The sequence below is a fragment of the Xyrauchen texanus genome, chromosome 3, assembly GCF_025860055.1.
Source record: "Xyrauchen texanus isolate HMW12.3.18 chromosome 3, RBS_HiC_50CHRs, whole genome shotgun sequence".
Lineage (NCBI taxonomy): Eukaryota > Metazoa > Chordata > Actinopteri > Cypriniformes > Catostomidae > Xyrauchen > Xyrauchen texanus.
In genome coordinates this window covers 7,377,479-7,397,071 of record NC_068278.1, presented here as the reverse complement: position 1 = coordinate 7,397,071, position 19,593 = coordinate 7,377,479, and the positions used below count along the sequence as shown (strand labels likewise).

The 19,593-nt window shown below is 37.4% G+C and overlaps 1 protein-coding gene across 1 annotated transcript in view; it reads right to left on the bottom strand.

The window, feature by feature from the left end:
- LOC127622052 (ankyrin-1-like) overlaps window positions 1-15,724 on the bottom strand; it is a 188,933-nt gene extending 173,209 nt beyond the window's left edge. The window contains exon 1 of the mRNA XM_052095963.1: window positions 15,599-15,724. Coding sequence (XP_051951923.1) covers window positions 15,599-15,724 — 126 coding nt within the window. The remainder of the gene's footprint in view (window positions 1-15,598) is intronic.
- Window positions 15,725-19,593: the final 3,869 nt, after the last annotated feature.

Genomic DNA, 19,593 nt, shown 5'->3' with positions numbered 1-19,593 from the left:
AATTAGTGTCTGAGTATTCATTACTATAGTAATTACACCCTCAACAGCATCAGCATGTTTTATCACAATGTGAGGACTTTTTAGATGACCTCTTACCCACCATAGGCCCAATTTATGTCAAATTAATGATCTGGAATAATTTTGCCGTAACACCATCTGACCAGCTTAAATACTGGACAAATGTGTCCCATAATGATTCAATACGAGATGCATCATTTCATCTTTAAATATGAGATGATCCCACATTTATTGGGACAGGTGGCCACCGTTGGTCCATAGTGCATCTTTTAGCTGGTTTCGTCAATGAGGCATGCAAAATAATTCACTTACCAAGCTAACACTATAAGTAAAATGCTACTGAACCATAGCTGACGTGTAACAGTTAACAATCTCAATTTACCTCTGTCTGTGGGTTTTCAGATGCCTCACAAAATTGGACGTTGTTGATGAAGAGTCTGTAATTTTTGAACCACAGATTCTGCATGATTCAATCCTTGTGTTGCCCTCAATACTGAACTCCTTATATTCAAATTAAATGACCTTTTTACTTAATTTTGGCTGTGTCGCCCTTGAATGTGCAATCTTCAGACTTGGTCCTACTCTTGTGGAAGTTGATTGGTTGAATGTGGAGCATGGACATGCAGATTTACAAATCAAACTAATTGTTTTCTGGGGACATGAACAGTTGATTTGTTGCACATTTATAAATGTACAACTCTGATCTTTGGTTTTAGATGGTATAAAGTCTTTCCAAGTCAGAGGGCTCGAGTCCAAGTCATGTCGCATATCATTTGTCAAGGTCTAAGTCGAGTCGCAAGTCTTCTTTGATTATGTTGAGATGCAAGTCATCAAATTTGAGTCATGAGTCACAGTAATGCTGCAGACAAAATTAGGATTGCTTGAGCATTAAGTGTCGTTTCAAGTTCTGGCTTTTGTGCATGGATGTGTTTTTTAACATGTCAGTTGGTATTATTAGTTGACTTCCACATAATGTATGATACTATATTCATACTTATTCATTGTGAAACTGTGATTTCTTAATGGCATGAATCGCACTAAATGCCTAGACTTAAAATGCATGGCTGCGGCTGGATTTAATGCAGTAAAAATATGATATATAGCACCTTTGAATATAAAAGTAAATCTTAGAAATACTTCAACTAGTAGGCTATTACGTGGTCTATTGATAGGCAACACATCAAAAAACAATAACCATTCTTTAGCCTTACTGTGGTGATTACAAAGTTTAAGGTCCTGTTTTTGAGGACTTCATTCACACCTTAAAAAAATTCACCATAGTAATCTGAGTTCCCCCAAAATACCCTAGTAACTGCAGTTCAGTCAGGACCACTTACATCAAATAAATACTTGACTTGAATATTTCAATGAATACTTCATTTATAGACAACTAAACCAATCTGTTGGTGTTAGCAGTATGGTTTCTGTTCTGGGCAAACTCTCATCTCACCCATCCATGAGAGCAGGGAGTGCAGCGAATAAAACCCCCAAGGGTAGCAGAACAAATCCAGCAGAATTATTACAACATTGTTCTATTTTTTTAAACATTCTGATAGTGCAATGTGGTATAATACTTAATTGAGAAATAGATTAAATGGGCACTTGAAGAACTTAAAATACTGTATATCAAGTAGATAAATTAAGATCAAGGCGCAATAACATATTAAAGATAGGAATTCCAAACGGGCAAAAAATGTAAGTCTTACAGCACAGAAAAGACAGAATAGAGAACATTTTAAAGCAAAGCTGCCATACATGAAGTGGAGCTGAAGATGGAGGTGGGGGTTAAGTGCAGCTTGCATCCATACAATGGAAATGCAGCTAAGGCAATGAATAAATGGAAGACTTAAAAAGGATCACTCTGATAAGTGTCTGAATTGTATTGGTAGACGTCATGATCAGCTAACAAGCGTGACTTACTGCCAGAACTGACACTATGCTTGATTTATTGTTAATTCTATGAATTCTTGAAAACAATTATATGAGATCTAAACAGTGCAAAATTGACACATTTTAAGTGGTAACAATAACTGTAACTAGTATTTTGGCAGAATTTATAGAATATTCCTTGGTAAGTTTCTGAAAAGGATATGATGATGATTGCTGAGGAAAGCACATCTCCCAAGCCCCATCCTCACTACATTCTATAGAGGGACTATTGAGAGCATCCTGAGCAGCTGCATCACTGCCTGGTTTGGGATTTGCACCGTTTCGGACCGCAAAGCCCTGCAGAGGATAGTGAGGACAGCTGAGAAGATCATTGGGGTCTCTCTTCCCTCCATCAAAGACATTTACAAAAAACATTGTATCCGCAAAGCAACCAGCATTGTGGACGACCCCAAACACCCCTCACACAAACTCTTTACCCTCCTCTTGCCAGACGGGAGGTACCGAAGCATTCGGGCCCTCACGGCCAGACTGTGTAACAGCTTCTTCCCCCAAGCCATCAGACTCCTCAATACTCAGAGACTGGTTTGACACACACGTGTCCTGAGTTGCACTTTAATTACTGTCACTTTATAACTGTCTGCTACCTCAATAACTGCTATGTGCATAGAACATTATCTCATAGTATGTTATGTTTACATTTTAGAAACTGTCATCTTTTGCACTACTGAGTACTGGTCGGCACTGCACTGTCTATTGTCCTGTTCATTGTCAGAAATTTGTTGTACTGTCCCAGTACTTTTTGCACATGTTTGCACGTGCACTTTATATAGGTATATGTAGGTTTTTTTATATAGGTATTTTATTTCGTTGTGTTGTCTCATGTGGTCCTGTGTTGGTCCTTTGTTGTTTTTATGTAGCACCATGGTCCTGGAGGAACGTTGTCTCATTTTGCTGTGTACTGTACTAACTGTATATGGTTGAAACGACAATAAAAACCACTTGACTTGACTTGACTTGAGTTGCAAACATCCAGTATGTATAATATATATATATAAATATTCAATAAAAGCGACAACACAATATTTACCACTGCAACAGAAAAATCATATACTGTTATTTAGACAAGAGAACTAGACTCTAGGAGTATGGGTAAAACTATTACTTAATGTTAACCTCAAAGCTAAAAACAGAGCTTAGAGATGAACCATGGAATGAGCTTCCAACCTCCACACGATCTGCTGAAAACATCTCAACATTCCAGCTTAACCAGTTGAAAACACATCTGTTCTGTAAGCACTTAGCCAATCCACACTATTAAAGTTTATTCCAAAGAAACATACAGTGCATTGAAACTACACTGTAGAAAGTGGTACCCTTAATTATTATAACAAAATATGTTTTGCTTGTGTGACCTAATGTATTCAGGTTGATTCAATGATGTTAAATAATTTTTATGTGCGTTATCTTTCTAGCTTTTCCAAGCTAGTCATTTATTATTATTATTATTATTAGCTGGTCTAAACTAGTCTAGACTGATCAACAAGACCCTGTAGACCATCTTGGTAAAGTTAGTTAAGGATGGTAGACCAGCAACAAACCAGCTGTTATAAAACAGCTTTACCATCTAAAACTTGTATGACTTGCAGAGTTGAAGTGACTAATTGTTTAATGGATAATTGATTGCATGATCAGCATGTTTGGCAACAATCCTATACAAGTAAAATAGAGCTTAAATAAAGTCACTGCAATAATGAGCTACCTAATGTAATTAAAGTACTAAACTTATTTAGCCAACTAAAATAATTGATCTAGCTACCAGTACCAATGTAATATATCAAATGCAATCATATATAGAGCTATTGTGGCCCTAAAAAGTGTTAAACTAATGCAAATGTTGCCAAACGATGAATTCTTCATTATTCTCTGCTCCCCTCTTCCAGTGTCTCTGCCTCCTGTTAGTGTAAGATCCAAGACAATCGGTTTTGGTCAGTTTAATCTCTGTGTTCTTGCTGCACAGCATTACAAAAGGGTTGGAATATCAGAATAACATTTCTAAGGAGGGATTACAGTCCTCTGGCAGATGGAGAGAGAGGGGGTTGAAGGGGAGATGGATACAACAAGACATGCATGAAACTGACACGATGCAGAATACTAAAGTGCCAAAACCTACTTAAGTTAAATAGATTGATCAAGTATCATCAATTTAAAGCCGAAGTGTCTTATTTCAATGCCATTAGCATCACCAAACAGAATTGGAATAGAAATGACCTGTTTACAAACAGGTTTCCCCAACAATCCCCCATCTTCCATTAGTCCCACCCCAAACTCAGTCTATTGGTTGATGCAATGTTGTTGTGTCGAGCTGTTTGGGATGCTCAAACAAATAGAACAATGTTTTGATATAGCCACAGACAAGGGTAACACTTTCGGTTTCAAGCTTAATTATATCTGTCTCTGCATATTAAGATGGTATAATCTTTCAGTTTGACTCCCATATTTCAGCTATTAAATATTATATTTTTGTTTGGAACAAAACCAATGTGTGGGTAGAATATAAAATCTGAGCTGGAACAAAAAGCAGGGAGATATATAGTAGACCCACAATATATTTATATAAGCATATATTCTCAAATCAATTCTGAAGTGCATTAAGGTCTTCTAGAGGAAGGTATTGCATCAGAAAACCAATAATCACATGTGATGCCAAGACCAGTATCCAAGCAATCAGTAATACCATTTTTCCCTTGTCAGCTGTCAAACTGAGCTTTGATTACATTTCTCTAATATTTTATTGACTAAGGACAGCATGCAATTTGTACAAGGACATTGCCGCTTTTCTTAAAGGGATAGTTCACTCAAATTTAAACACTTGTCATCATCTACAATTTGCACAAACACTTATTTGCAGTTAGGCCACTAGTGAGCAAGCAAAAGGTGACTGCAAGGAACCCAAAACTTAATAAGATTTTAGTTAGAAAAGGAAAAAAAACCTTGGGAGAAACCTGGCTCAACTGGGGGAGCCAGTTACCTTGTGCTGGTCCTCCTTATACACAAATAAGGCAAGTTGTGTAGGACCCCCAATACGCCAGGGGGCCCCCATACTGTCGAAGATGTTATATATAGTGTATAACTGGTATTACTTTTCATGCTAACAAAATGGTAAAACTTTTTATAGAACATGCAAAAATAAATCAGGCACTACTAATTATAATTGTTATACAATTAATTATTTAATTTCTGTTTCGGACATATGCCACATAACGTAGTAGATAGACATGGCTTTGAACCTACCCATCAGGAGAAGAACAAAGTGCATAAAACTTGAAACGAGAGAGGAAGAAGAAGGTATGTACTTTCATCATATTTTATATTCTTGGAACCACTTTTTATAAGGTGTATTTAACTACTTTATACTGTACTTGTACTTGTATCATTTGATACAATCAGAGGTGGGTAGAGTAGCCAAAACCTGTACTCAAGTAAAAGTACAATTACTTAAAGAACATAATTACTCAAGTAGAAGTAAAAGTACTAACATAAATAATTACTTGATTAAGAGTAAGGATATCCAATTAAAAGAGTTCTCACTAAAAAGTACCCACTTTTCAACCTACTCTAAAAGTAACATTTTCCCCAAAATTACTACCCACCTCTGAACACAATGTACTTATAATGCAAATACAAGTTGTTGCATTGTACTTACATTTAAAGTACCTGCATTTAATTACTAAGTCTTTAGTAACACTGTTAACACATAGTGAGCAACGATGCTAACTGGTCTTTAGGGTGCATTCTGGGAATTTTAGGGTGTACTGGAATGATTTTGTGAATGGGTCAGCCCTAGAAATGGCTGACTCCCTGATCAGTGCCCTGACTACTGAACGCGTGACACCAATTTTTTAATCAGGTGAGTGCTCGAGAACTGACCGCGTACTGATATTCAGTACAGGGCCGGTCAACCCATTAGGTGACATTGGCGAGTGCCTAGGGCAGCATCGCTTCGGGGTGCCGATCTACTGAGCCAATAAGTATGTGTTAAATCTGTGTTGAACAAAATGCGCCCCGTGTGTTCCGATGACGTGATGTGGTGCCCCCCATGGAACAAACAGACCACGTACTAAATGCCTTACTATCATTCTACTTTTACTGTTTCTGTTTGGCAAAAACAGTGAGTGTAGTATGGATAACATGCCATTGTGAACACGGCCATAGACTCGCGAGCACAGGGATTGTGAATTTAAGTAATGCCTGATGTGTGAATTAATCAGTCGTTTGAGTTGGTTCTGTGGGGTTGTTCTGTGAGTGGGGGGCACACTCACAGAACCCCCCTCTAGAACCACAGCTGTACTGCAGGTAAAGATACTTTCTAAAATAAAAGTGCATCAAAACACATTAAAAGAAAGAGCTTTAAAGTACCAAAACCAAACCAACACCATGTTTTTTTGGACATGTTTTTCGGAGTAGCCTTCCAAATAAATAGCATGATATAGGTCTACTTTTTATATAATACAAATACCAAAGTTTTACCATATTGTACCATGATACTGCAACAGTATCTCACGCATATACCCTTATTTGATTAAAAATGGTGGAAAAGGTGGAGTTTGAAAAATGCCTACACTCAGCTATAAATATGAGTGAGTGATGCTCAGTGTGCTGAGTCATGAGTCTGCAAGGCTCCCACAGGACCACTTACAAAGTGACAAGCAACTGCAATGGAACACACATCTACTGTATATAGATGCAGTGATCTATCTATCTATCTGTCTGTCTGTCTGTCTGTCCAGATATCAAAATAATCAGCCCATGACTGTGCATGATTTATGCATAATGAGACTATGTATCATTGACAAGTCCATCAGCTACAGTAAGCAATATTTGCTGCAGGATTGATAATGACACTGAGATCAGCAGTGAGGTCTCTTGAGATGTGTTTGTGAAGCTCAGCTAGGTCAGTGACAGAAACATCATATGTTATTGGAAAGATCACAAAGAGTAGTATACAACCATCCTATTTGATTTACTCGCAGACATAGCAAGAAATAGCTAAGTATATGTCTTTGACCATTATGTTGAGGTTGCTTATATGCAGCGTTTTCACTTATAACTTCATGAAAAATAAACGGAACATAAAATATCACATACCATTATTTTTAAATGAGCCCCCACACAAGGTAATCAGATGCATAGATCTTTAGATAATCCACACGAAGCACAATGTTACACATGGCCACCAGAGGATGGTGCCAAGTAAATGACACAATGACTCGATGCGGACTCAAAAGAGACAAAAGGCACTCTCATTCTGTGAAATCTCACTACTAAAGTCATGTCTGCATGTTATGCAAACCTTTAGTTATTGTTGTGTTTGCATTGATATTAGTTCTTATGTTTTATTGGTTCGGAGAGTCTTTTGGACACGTGGACATTTTTGGACACTTTGATACATTATATTTGTAATGCTATAACTTTTGATTGCTTTGTCATATCAACCAAACAATTTTCACAGATACAGTTGACATGATTGGGAACAAAACAAAAGCAGTTTTTCGGAGCCACCATATTTGACATCCAGAGATATGTAATGTCAAATAAGAAAAATAAGATAAAAAATAAAATTTTAATTTTAATTTTTCAGCAGTTTCTTAGGCTGAGAGTCTCAGAATGTAACATCTATATCATTAAAAATTTAAGTATTTTCTTTACAATGATACCATACACTTGACCATCTTTGTTTTGTTTTTTTTGTCAAGTTTAATTTTGGGTATGCCACTGAAACCTTATAAACACATTCAGAGCTTAAAGGGTTAACTAATTATGTCTTTTAGAGTACAAAGCCACAATAAATATTTTAAAACTGTCAATTTATGAAGAGATATTGAATATCTTATTAAATACTTACAGTATCGTTTTCCAAGCATTCAGAGACCTCAGTTATTGAACACTAAGAACACCTTAAGACCTTAATGTAAACAAGTCCTCTTATTACTTTCTGCAATCAAAACAATCGTTTTTTAGTTTTTTTTCCATATACAGTACATTGCTCCTCCGTGACGGTCATGTGGAGGGTAAAGCTACTGACACCTCGATGCGAGTCATGTGGATGCCACTTAATGCACCGAGACAACTACAAGTAAGCAATTTGTATGTTAACCTCCTAAACAGTGTAAACACTGTGGCTCTGTGGAGCTTTCAAAATATTGCTCTTTTACAGTTTTTCTCAATTGTTTACACACAAATTCTGGTACTTGAGACACAATGACCACAACATGTAACTCATTCACCAACCCCCTGAACCAATTCTGCTAAACTACAAGCACAATTCCTGCTTTTGGCACAATTTTCATGCAGAAAATATCTTGTTTTCACAAGGAGCACACTGCCATTCAAATATGCACACTGACTCATCACAAGGGCAAACACCCGTCACACAGTTTTACAATTAGCAATCAGAGCTTTAGCATAAAAGGGCAACAGGTGAGCTATTCAATGGAGCAATGGATGCCAACATTGGAAACAGAGGCAGAGCCAGAGGAGTGAGAGTAAGAGGAGGAGGACGGGGAGGACGAGGATGAGGAAGGCCAAGGACCGTAATCTCTGATGAGATCCGAGCCACTTTGGTTGATCATGTGGTCAACCGTGGTCTAACAATGAGGCAGGCTGGGCAAAGAGTACAGCCAAATCTGAGCAGGTACACCCATCATCCGGACTTTCCGAAATGAGAATAGGTAAGAAATCTACTCTCACTAGAAAATTGTGGTACTGCATATCAATACAGTACTCAATGAGTACAGTAGTACAGTATTGCCTGTGGACTGTTCTGTAGGACTGTAAATATACTGTAAAGTATGTTTCAAGTATTTAGGAAATGTATACCTACTTTGTATTTACAGTATTTTACTATTTGTTTGGCAGAACTGAAAGATTACCAACACAAGGTGGTCGGGAACGTGTTCTGTCTCCTGAAAAGGAAACTGAAATCATAAACACGGTCCTAGAAAACAACGCCATAACATTACAGCAAATACAAAGAAAAATAATAGAAAACAATGACATATTTCAAAATATTGATAGGGTAAGCTTATCAACACTGGACCGTGTCTTGCGCAGAAATCATCTCAGGATGAAGCAGGTCTACAGGGTGCCATTTGAACGCAATTCAGAAAGAGTCAAAGAATTGCGATATAACTGTGTGCAAGTGAGTCCCACAATTGATGCATACTCTCAACACTGTATACAGTAAATTATACAGATATAATTACAATCCTATTGAGGAATTTTTTTCTGCCTGGAGATGGAAAGTATATGACCGAAATCCACAAACGCGTATACCTCTTCTCCAAGCTATGGAGGAAGCATGTGGAGATATAGCAGCTGATGCATTTCATGGCTGGAATCGCCATGCTAGGTGATATTTCCCCCGCTGCTTGGCCAGGGTAAACATTGCTTGTGATGTGGATGAGGTGCTGTGGCCAGACCGCAACAGAAGAGAGGATGCTGCATATTTTTTTTTACTGTAACTGTGTACAGTAAATTCTTCTGTTGTTTTGTATGTAGTGTATGAACAACATTGTGTTGGTTGGGAATGGGATGTACACTGTGTACATTGTTTTTGTGGGAAAAATAAAATATATTTGTTACCGTGTATTTGTGTGTTCTGAGTATATATACAATATTCTCAAATATTTTACAACACACTAATGTACGTACTGTCTGTAGTAAGTGTAACACTGAAAAAAAAAAAGGCCTAAGTCATTATGATGAATGGAGAAGTGTTTTCCATTCATCATAGTGTTTTACATTGACCACATCAGTGTTCAACTGGTTCTTATAAATGTCTATTCATATGATGGTTTGTGTGTGTCATTTGAAAACAAAATACCATTTTGAGAAGAAATAACATTGTTTTGAATGTAAAGTTTCATTTTGCAGGAGAATTGAGGGGTTTTGCCCATTGTGTGTGTGTTTTTTTTATTTGTGTGTAGAGTTCTGAGAATATGAGGCATTCTTTCAGAAAATGTGTGTAAACAATCGAGAAAAACTGTATTTAGCACTAGGGATGTCCGCTTCAGCATTTAAACTTCTGCTTCAACCAATTGCATAAGTTTAGGACTACCTTTCTGTCCTAACTATAACAGACGGGTACATGTTTGGGAAAACTGTGTAAAAAACATGTGGTGCAGAAATTACATAATTCACCTTTAAAGGGATTGTTTACCCTAAAAATTAGCACGTTATGTGAATAAGTTCAATAAGTGAATCGTGACTGATAATGTAAAGTCATATAGGTTTGAAACAACATGAGGGTGAGTAAGTGATGCAGAACTATTCAGATCTGGGTAACTATCCCTTTAAGGTAGCATCAAGTACTGCAGTGTTTCCCAACCTTTTATCTGCCACAGAACACATTTTATTTATACATTTATTTATTTTGTGGAATTGTATCATTTTCCACGACACACCTGACAAGCACAGTGGTTGGGAAACACTGAAGTACTGAAATATTCATTATTGTGGCCAGTCTATATGATGGCAATGAAAACAGCTCATACACCATCTACTTTGTGCAAAGTTAACAAAATGTATTTTAACAGGTTATTCAAGCATCTGTTCCGAAGTAATGGCCTTTTTTTTTTTTTTAAAGAACAGAGTATAACATTGAAAACTGCAACATGCAAACACCTGTGGCACATCACAGATAGTCCAACAGCAACTTTAGACTTTATAGAACTTGCAATCCTAAAAGTCCTAAAATTTTAGCTGACACCTGTGAGAACCAGCTGGCTATTTTCAACCACACTATAGTTGCTTCAACAAATGCATCCAAGAAAAAAAGAAAAAGAAAAACAAATAAGACTACCAGCATTTGTGATTTTCAACACTCTGTCATAACGAACATAAATATAGCAACTTTTTGCCAGCACCACTAAATGTCACCCTTGGTCTGTATACAGGGTTGGGCTGTAACGGAATACATGTAACGGATAATATGGATCATTTGCATTTTTTATCCAATTGTGTGTCAAATTAAACTTTGTCTGTCCAATCAAATAATGGTTTAAGAAGAATAAAATGTATTTTATTGTACTGTCATTCTGAACATTCACAAATGACCCTGCTTTTGGGTCTTGGAGGTATTGGCAGCATGTTTCTCTTTTTGGAAGTTGGATGAGATATTGTAGTTTACTGCAAACTGCCTTCTGCCTCCATAAAGAAAAACATTAGCGTCCTTCTCCATTTAATTGAAAAAAGAAGTTTATGAAATTTGTTGAAAATACTGTAGCTTATCTGGTTGTTAAGACTCACTTAGATGCCATTAGTAGAAATTTGTTGGTTCAGATATTAATAACATGTCAAACATACAGTAATTCTTCCAATTGTGCCTTTATGAATATATATTCTTAAAGTATTCCTGTATTCTGAGAATGTTACGTTTTTATGTGATGTCTCTGAAAAGATTTATGAATACATTTAATGTACATTAATATTTGTATATTCTATAGACTCGTGAAGGGGATGATTTTCAGGGATTCAAACCTTAAAGAAATAGTTAACCCAAAAACTTAAATTCTCTCATCATTAACTCACTTTCATGCCATCACAGATGTGCGTGACGTTCTTCTGCTGAACACAAACAAAGATTTGTGGAAATATATTTCAGATCTGTAGGTCCATATAATGCAAATGAATGGTGACCAGACCTTTGTAGCTCCAAAACTCACATAAAAGCAATCCATATGACTACAGTGGTTAAATCCATGTCTTCAGAAGCGATATGATAGATGTGGGTGAGAAACAGATCAATATTTAAGTTCTTCTTTACTTTAAATCTCCACTTTCACTTTTCAGAATGTGAAAGTGAAACTTGAGATTTATAGGAAAAAAGGATTGAAAATGTGATATGATTCTCACTGAAAGTGATTGCATCGCTTCAGAAGACCACTTGAGAAGTATGAATTACTTTTATGCTGCCCTTATGTGATTTTTGGAGCTTTGAAGTCAATTGCATTGTATGGACCTACAGATCTGAAATATTCTTTGTCTTTGTGTTCAGCAGAACAAAGTCAAACACATCTAGGATGGCATGAAAGTGAGTTGATGATGAGAGAATTTTCCTTTTGACTTCAGAAAACTGCAGCATGAGTCATTTGGAATACTTTATTACTCTTTGTTGCTTTTTTCTGTCTTCTGCCTGTTACATCATTTATATGGTTGAGAAGTGATCGGGGTGGTTTTGGGAGATGTAAAATATCCATGTAACAGTGTAACTAAACTAATATATTTATATGTATAATAAAAACATGTTATGGTTTAACACATGATGAAAATGATATCCAAAGACTGCAGAGAATATGTCAGTGAGAACATTATATTATGAACAGTTATGTGTTCATGGCGCAGTCACAACAGTGACGTGTCCCTGAGACTGCCCTGTGATTTCAAAACCAGCACATCTGTTGGCCACAGGGAAAATTTGAACAGCATGTTTGCACAAGATATGACAATACATAATAATACATTAAAATTCACAATGATCTTACACTACACTGCTTGTTGTGTGTTTAGTGTGCTGCAACATAATGTGCCATTGTTGGTGGAAGAATTGAGGGAGTGTACTATATATAGTGATAGACAAGACAAATAGATGGTGAACATGTTTTGCCCAAGGGAGGCACAATGCAATAATTCTCCATATAAATCATTAGCTTAAGGAGCATGAAAAGAAAAATCTGGAAAATTGCTGGAGCAGCACCAAACAACTTAGATCAAAAACAGGACAAAATCTGCAGAAGCTTTATGCTGAATATGCAAGTGTGTTAACATACAGATATTTCACTACAAAAACCAGCATTGTATAAAACTGCACAATGCCTGTAAAAGCCACAATAAACACATAACTATCTAATCATTTGTAATTGTAAGCAAAACATTTCGGAATTCAAACATGGAGCCAAGATGTGAACTTTAGTGTCTGTGTGTGTGGGTCAGGTTTTGCCAATATAGAAAAACCTGAATATCATCAACATGTTGGGGTGAAACCAATGGTCCCCACAAGGAAAAAACCCTTAATAAACACACAACACAAGAAATGTTTGTGTGGAGGTTGGGTGTAAAGGTAGGGTATAGATCATAGAACATCATATAACAGCTTAGATAAAATAGGAGTCAACAGAAAGTCCTCACCATGATAGAAAAAACAAGTGTCTATGTGTCCATCTATGAAAGAGGGGCATAGAGTGACAGAGCGGAGGGTTTTAGAATTCTTATTTAAGAAGCTTTTGCTGGAAGGTTATGTAAATAACACAAGATATCCTTAAAACCAAACATGTTGAATCAAATTTGGACAGCTTTAGCACTGACCCGCAACATAATACTTTTTACATATCCTCTGACTTAATTTTGATATAGTTGGCTGCATTTGACCAGTTATTCAAAATGACTTTTATAGCATCCTGCATGGCTCAGAGCTCTTATGAAGTAACCATTAATATTAAAATGATACGAGAAAATTTTTTGCAAGTGGCATAAACAAAGCAGTCCACTGCAGGTATATCAAAAGCTCCACAACACCTTGTATTTTAGCATTATATGTGTACAGAATGATTTGATATATATATATATATATATATATATAATGATTAGAATATATATTTAACATATGTCTGAAATAAAGGTTAACAATTTGCTTGTTAACAATTAAAAGCAGATTATGCATTATATTTACTAATGCAAAGACCTCAGTATATTCTATAGACTTTCTCTAAGGCTGTATTTTTCCAACCTGTAAAGCATGACTTATAAAAGAAGATCCATAGGTACATGTACATTTGGGAGTACCTTTTTTCATTAGGAACAAACTGCTGCTTTGCCTACACATGATCATTTTCTTCTTTGCGTTAGATTTGGCATAAAACCCATAATGAATTATCAATCAGGCCAAGAACCCGAACACTTTTAACATTCAACACATTGAGAAAGAGAGACCAAATGAGAAAGAGATTGAGATAGAGACCTTCCCCACCGCAGATCCAAGCACATAAGAACCTCTTCAGCAATGTGCTGTAATATGAAACTCTGCAGTAGAAATGGTTTAGAAGTGTTAGAGCTAACGGTCAAAACAGCAGCACATCTCCATGCAGAAAAGCAAAACAAAAGTTCAACAAACTCTAGCCAAAAAAGTTTTTTCCTGTAACATATAAGTCTAAAAAGTTTCAGAATGAAGTGCTTTTTAATTGGAGACTCATCATTGCATCATTCACAGTGCGTCATTGAAGTGGGCGGTTGCTGCTGGACGTTTGGCGGGCTTTGTTTGCAGTGGTTCTCTAATTTGAGGATCTTTCTCTGCTGGAGTTTCCCGCTGTAAGCTCGCATAAGTCTGACAGCTCGTAAAAGTCGTTCTACTCCATCAGCATTTGTTGTTCTGTTTGGGCAGCATTATAATAAAGTAATAAACACATGTAGGAAACGAAAGTGTCACTTGTCTTGCAAACCCTCATGCTAATAATGCTCAACATACTGTTCTTAGCATTGAGAAACACCCAGTGAGGGCTGTGTGTAGAAGGTAACCGCCAGGCAGCCCAAGTCTTTCTAGAGTCTAAGGTTAAGGTTTAGGTTTAGATTTAGTGGTAGGATTAAGGTTAGGGTTGGGTTTTTGGGATTCTGTAGGACTCCAAATGAACACAATACACTCAGTGTGTCCAGGGCTAGAATGGGAAGAGAAATCGGCCCAGGATTTTACATAGCAACTGGTCCAAAAGCGGTGGGGAGGGGGGGTGGGGGGGTTCGCTGTCCTTTTCTGCATAATGCGGTTCCGTTTTGTGGTCCATTTTGCATAACGCAGCGGCTCATTTTAGCTTATCGCAACCCATTCGGCCCTTTTCACGGCCGACCCACCAGCCTGCTCGGTTCTCCCAATGACCAGTCCGCCCCTGATCGGCCCCAAAGTGCGTCGGCCCACCGGAAAATGCATGTTATGCCAGATTACCGGTCCAGCCCTGAGTGTGTCTCTTGACACTTTAGGTAATCGGTCAGTTACCTTCTAGACATGACCCCCAGTGCGTGTGGTTGATTTGTTTTCTGTACAGTTGTGCGTTGCCTGTTCCATCTGAGTTGCATTTATTGCCCCCTGCTGATCAAGACTCCTAAAACATGGTGGTCTGGAGGCAACCATTAATTGTGCCATTTTTCTAACGTGTTATTTTTTACATAATTAATCACACTGAATTAATGCGTTAAATCGACAGCCCTAATATATATACAGTATATACATAGTAGTAAGTGTCTATATATTGTATATATTGTGTAGGTACATTACTTATCGACACATTCTCTGCTTTTTCTGCCCGTTATACATTTTTAATTAATTCTGAATTTATTAGCCTACATAATATTTTAATCATATTCTTTTTATTAAACTATCAAACATGCAATAATAAAAATATAAACTATTAAAATCCACATAATTGTGATTATTACAAGACAATTTAGTTTTGAGCTATTTTCCTATCTTTGACTCTTTGACAGGACCTCTCTTTGGAAGCACCTCATGCTTCCATGCACGTGTTAACAGCAGAGGGTGCTTGGCCCAGTGTGTTACTGCTGCTGTCCCATCATTAATACCTTTACTGTTGTTCCCCTCCCTTTCCCCCATGTACCTTCCTTCCGCTGTCAACTTATCTCTCTTCCCTACCTTGCGCTTTTTATCCCGTGAGCGGCTCCTTTTCCTCGCTTTCTCCTCCTCCTTCTCCTTCCTCTCCTGCTCGGCGAGAGCTTCTAAATCCTTATTCTTGCGAAGATGTTTGGCGGCTTGTGCCATAGTGCTGTGAACAGCCTGCGAGTGATGGCTCTGTGATGGATACCGGTTGGGATATTATCTCTGTTTGTAAGCACGTCGCTCTCATGCAGTCCTGCAGCAGTGGAGTGAGAGTGTATGCCCCACTCTCTCTCTCTCTCTCTCTCTCTCTCTGCTGCAGCACTGGTTAGTCAGGCAGACAGACCTGAGGACCATTCATTGAGAGATACTGCTGCAGTACTGCGCACCTCTCTCTCTCCCTCTCTCCTGTATTATCTTGTGCTTTTTCTATGTTGATTGCTCTCTCTCACACCACTCATGTGCTTTATCTTGTGGAAAGCGTAAAGGAATTAAATCTTTGTTCCCCTTTCATGCACCATGCTGCCATGCCTCTGGTGTCCTATATGTAGCAATTAACAAAAATAATGTCAAATGCAGAGCATTTTATTTCCTAAAGAGAGGCTTTCCTAAGGTTTTTTGTATTCATATTTGGGACCTATAATAATAGCAAACATTGAATGTTACTAAGCAGCAAATAGATAAGATACAATATGACCAGTATGACACATATTATGTGCCAAGATGATGTTTGCTATATAGTTGACATGTCCTGGTCTGAGATGCTATACTCCATCTAAACTGATTTAAAACAGCACTTTTCCCCTCATTTTATTTCATTATTACATACTGTTATTCTACAGACATGGTTAAGGGTTTTCCAAAATCCCTAAACCAAGACTAAATTTATCAACTGTAACTACTAGATTTCCAGTTGCATCCACCATACTTGGCACAGACCTTCCAACTGTTCTGGCTTAGTGTGCCATATCTTTTCTGCTATATCTCCTGATGTGCTTTATCTTTTTTTATGATCGGACAAACAGTTTTCCCACAGCAGACAATTAAAGGGGCACTCAGTAACTTTTGTCTTTGTATCGTCTTGTACTTACGCTGACACCTAGTGGCTTGGATGCAGCATAATTTAAAACCAATAGTTTTCAGTTTCAGATGCCATTGTAGAAATGTAGTATTCACAGTCAGTCATGATTACTTTAATCAATGTGTGAAAGTGTCCAATAACAGGACTGTTACTGAGATTTAGCGAGTAGTATTCAGCTGGTCATGTGATTCTAACATGGCATCCCCCATGTGCGGACCCTCTCCATGTAGAATAAAACAGCTTTTATAATGTTACTGATATGACTAGAGTCTTCATTTTAATGTGAGTCGTCACGATTTCCTACATATATTTTCCTACAAAGTTACAATTCATGTCTTTAGGAGTTCAACTTTTTTAATGAGGAAATATTAATGAGTGCACCTTTAAATGCAATTAAACTAACAATTAATTTAAACCTAACCCTAATGGGCCAAGACTCTTCAAACCTATCTACGTATCAATCTGTCTGTTTGTCTTTCTGTTTATCTGATGCTTTTTTGTCTGTCTTACTGACTGCATATGGCCTGCACAATCTTCAAACGTAAAGATTTTTAACCCATTTTAAACTTTCAGAGAAGGCTTTATAAAACATCAAAGTTTGTCTTGAAAAACTTTAACTCTAGCTATGCATGCATTTTTATGACCTCATGTTAACTGAGAGGCTACATAGAATATTTGTACTTTTAAAAATGGTGAGGGTAAAAATGGGGATTAAAAAACTGTGACCAACTTAAAAGAAATGATGGCCGATCACAGCACCAAACATTAACACTTTCCTTATATATTTATATACATTTTAAACTAAAATCTTGACGTTAATTTAACAGCTCATGGTCTACAAACCATATGTACATTTATTGTAATGTGTACCTTGCCAGAGGAGGATGGGCTCCCCAAGTTGTGTCTTGGTTCCTCCCAAGGTTTTCTTCTACCTAAACAAACTTCATTCCTTGCCAGAGTCACCTTTTGCTAATTCACTGTTTTCTCTAAAACTACTTTGAAACTATATGTATTGTGAAACACGTGTTGAAATTCACTGGACTAAATATGTATGCAGTGAAACCATTTACACCTCAATCTCTCAAAATCCAATAACTCACCCACTCTCCTGCTACACTGCCCCAGCCGCCTCCCTTAATCCAATAATGCTGTGAAAAGGAATACTGTGGAGACAGTGTGGACATGGATACAGGATTTCTGTATACAGACACAGACATGCATTTTGAGCATAAATGGTCTTGATGGGAACAAAACAGCATCGAAGGACCAAGTATACAGAGCTGTAAACCAGTGAAAAGGTTTCCTTTGGGATAGCTTTGTGGGAGGTAGGGAGCTTCTTTTGTTTGTTGATTTCAGGGAGCATCTGCAGTGTGTATCCTGGAAAGTCTGCACCTGTTCTTTCTTTATTTATTTATTTCTCTCTCTCTCTCTCCAATCCTACTGCAATCTTGCTGATGCAGGCAAAAAGAAGCTGAAATGACCCACACCCCTTTCCAAATGTTCAAACCTCTATAACGGGTATTTAAAAGAATTTGAAAATAATGTTACAGTGAGAAAAAAGACAAATATATAATTGTTGGGGAAAATATTTTATTTACAAACAGTTTCTGAACAGATGAAAGTAAAAGTAGGTACACGGGCAGTTTGGAATAATGTACAGAATTTGCTCTTATGGAAAGAAATTGGTACTTTTATTCACAAAAGTAGCATTCAACTGATCACAATGTATAGCCAGGACATTAATAACGTGAAAAATTACTATTACAATTTGAGAAACATTTTCAGAACTTCTAAAGGTGGAGTTCCATCAAAAAATCCTCCATGTGCAGCAGTGACAGCTTTGCAGATCCTTTTCCTTGCCAGTTGTCTTTTGTCTTTGCAGACTGTAGTGTACACCTTTGTGTGAAATCTTCATCCACCTTTGTGTATAACCTTCATTTCTCAAAACAATGATTGACTGATGAGTTTCTAGAGAAAGCGGTTTCTTTTTTTGGCCATTTTTGACCTAATATTGACCTTAAGACATGCTAGTCTTTTGCATACTGTGGCAACTCAAAAACAAACACAAAGACAATGTTAAGCTTCATTTAACAAACCAAATAGCATTCAACTGTGTTTGATATCATGGAAAGGGATTTTCTAGTACCAAATTAGCAGGATTACTCTTGGATAAGGTGTTGGAGTGGTAGCTGCTAGTGTCAGAGACTGGACTTGAACTCGGGTCTCCGCCGTGAGAGACAGACTCTCAATCCTTGTGCCACTGGTGGATGGTGAACCAGCAGTAAGATACACTAATCCACAAATATCCACAGCTGGAGCAAGACAGCAAAATGTAAAAACAAAAACAAAACCAGTCCAAAAAAGGGCATTCCACTAAAGTATTCAAAAAACTCCAAAGATCTTAAAGCAAATACTCCAGAGAGAAAGTCCAAAAAAATAAAACAGAGAAGGGTATAATCCAAAGGCAAGAGATAATAAACTCTCAGAATTAGTGAACACTTACTCATGCAACTGGCTTAAGAACAACTAATCATCAAGCAAAGAAACTAGGAGACAGAGTCACTTATATACACCCAGCCAAAAGAGACACATGTGAACCTAATAACACTAATTACAAGTTGAGTAAGCTGGGCATGAGAGCACCATGAGAACCTCTAGAGGTCCAAACACAACACAAGCAAAATACTGACAGGAGCATCGGTGAGGCCGAAGGGCATAACTAGGTACTCATAGAGCCCAGTGGAAGTGTAAAATGCGGTCTTCCACTCATCCCCTTGTCTAATGCGAACAAGATGGTAAGCATTGCGCAAGTCAAGTTTGGTGAAGATGGATGCCCCCTGCAGTATCTCAAAAGCTGTGGCCATAAGCGGCAAAGGGTAACGATTCCAGATAGTGATCTTGTTGAGGCCTCTGTAATCTATGCAGGCTCAAAGGCCCCCATCCTTTTTACCCA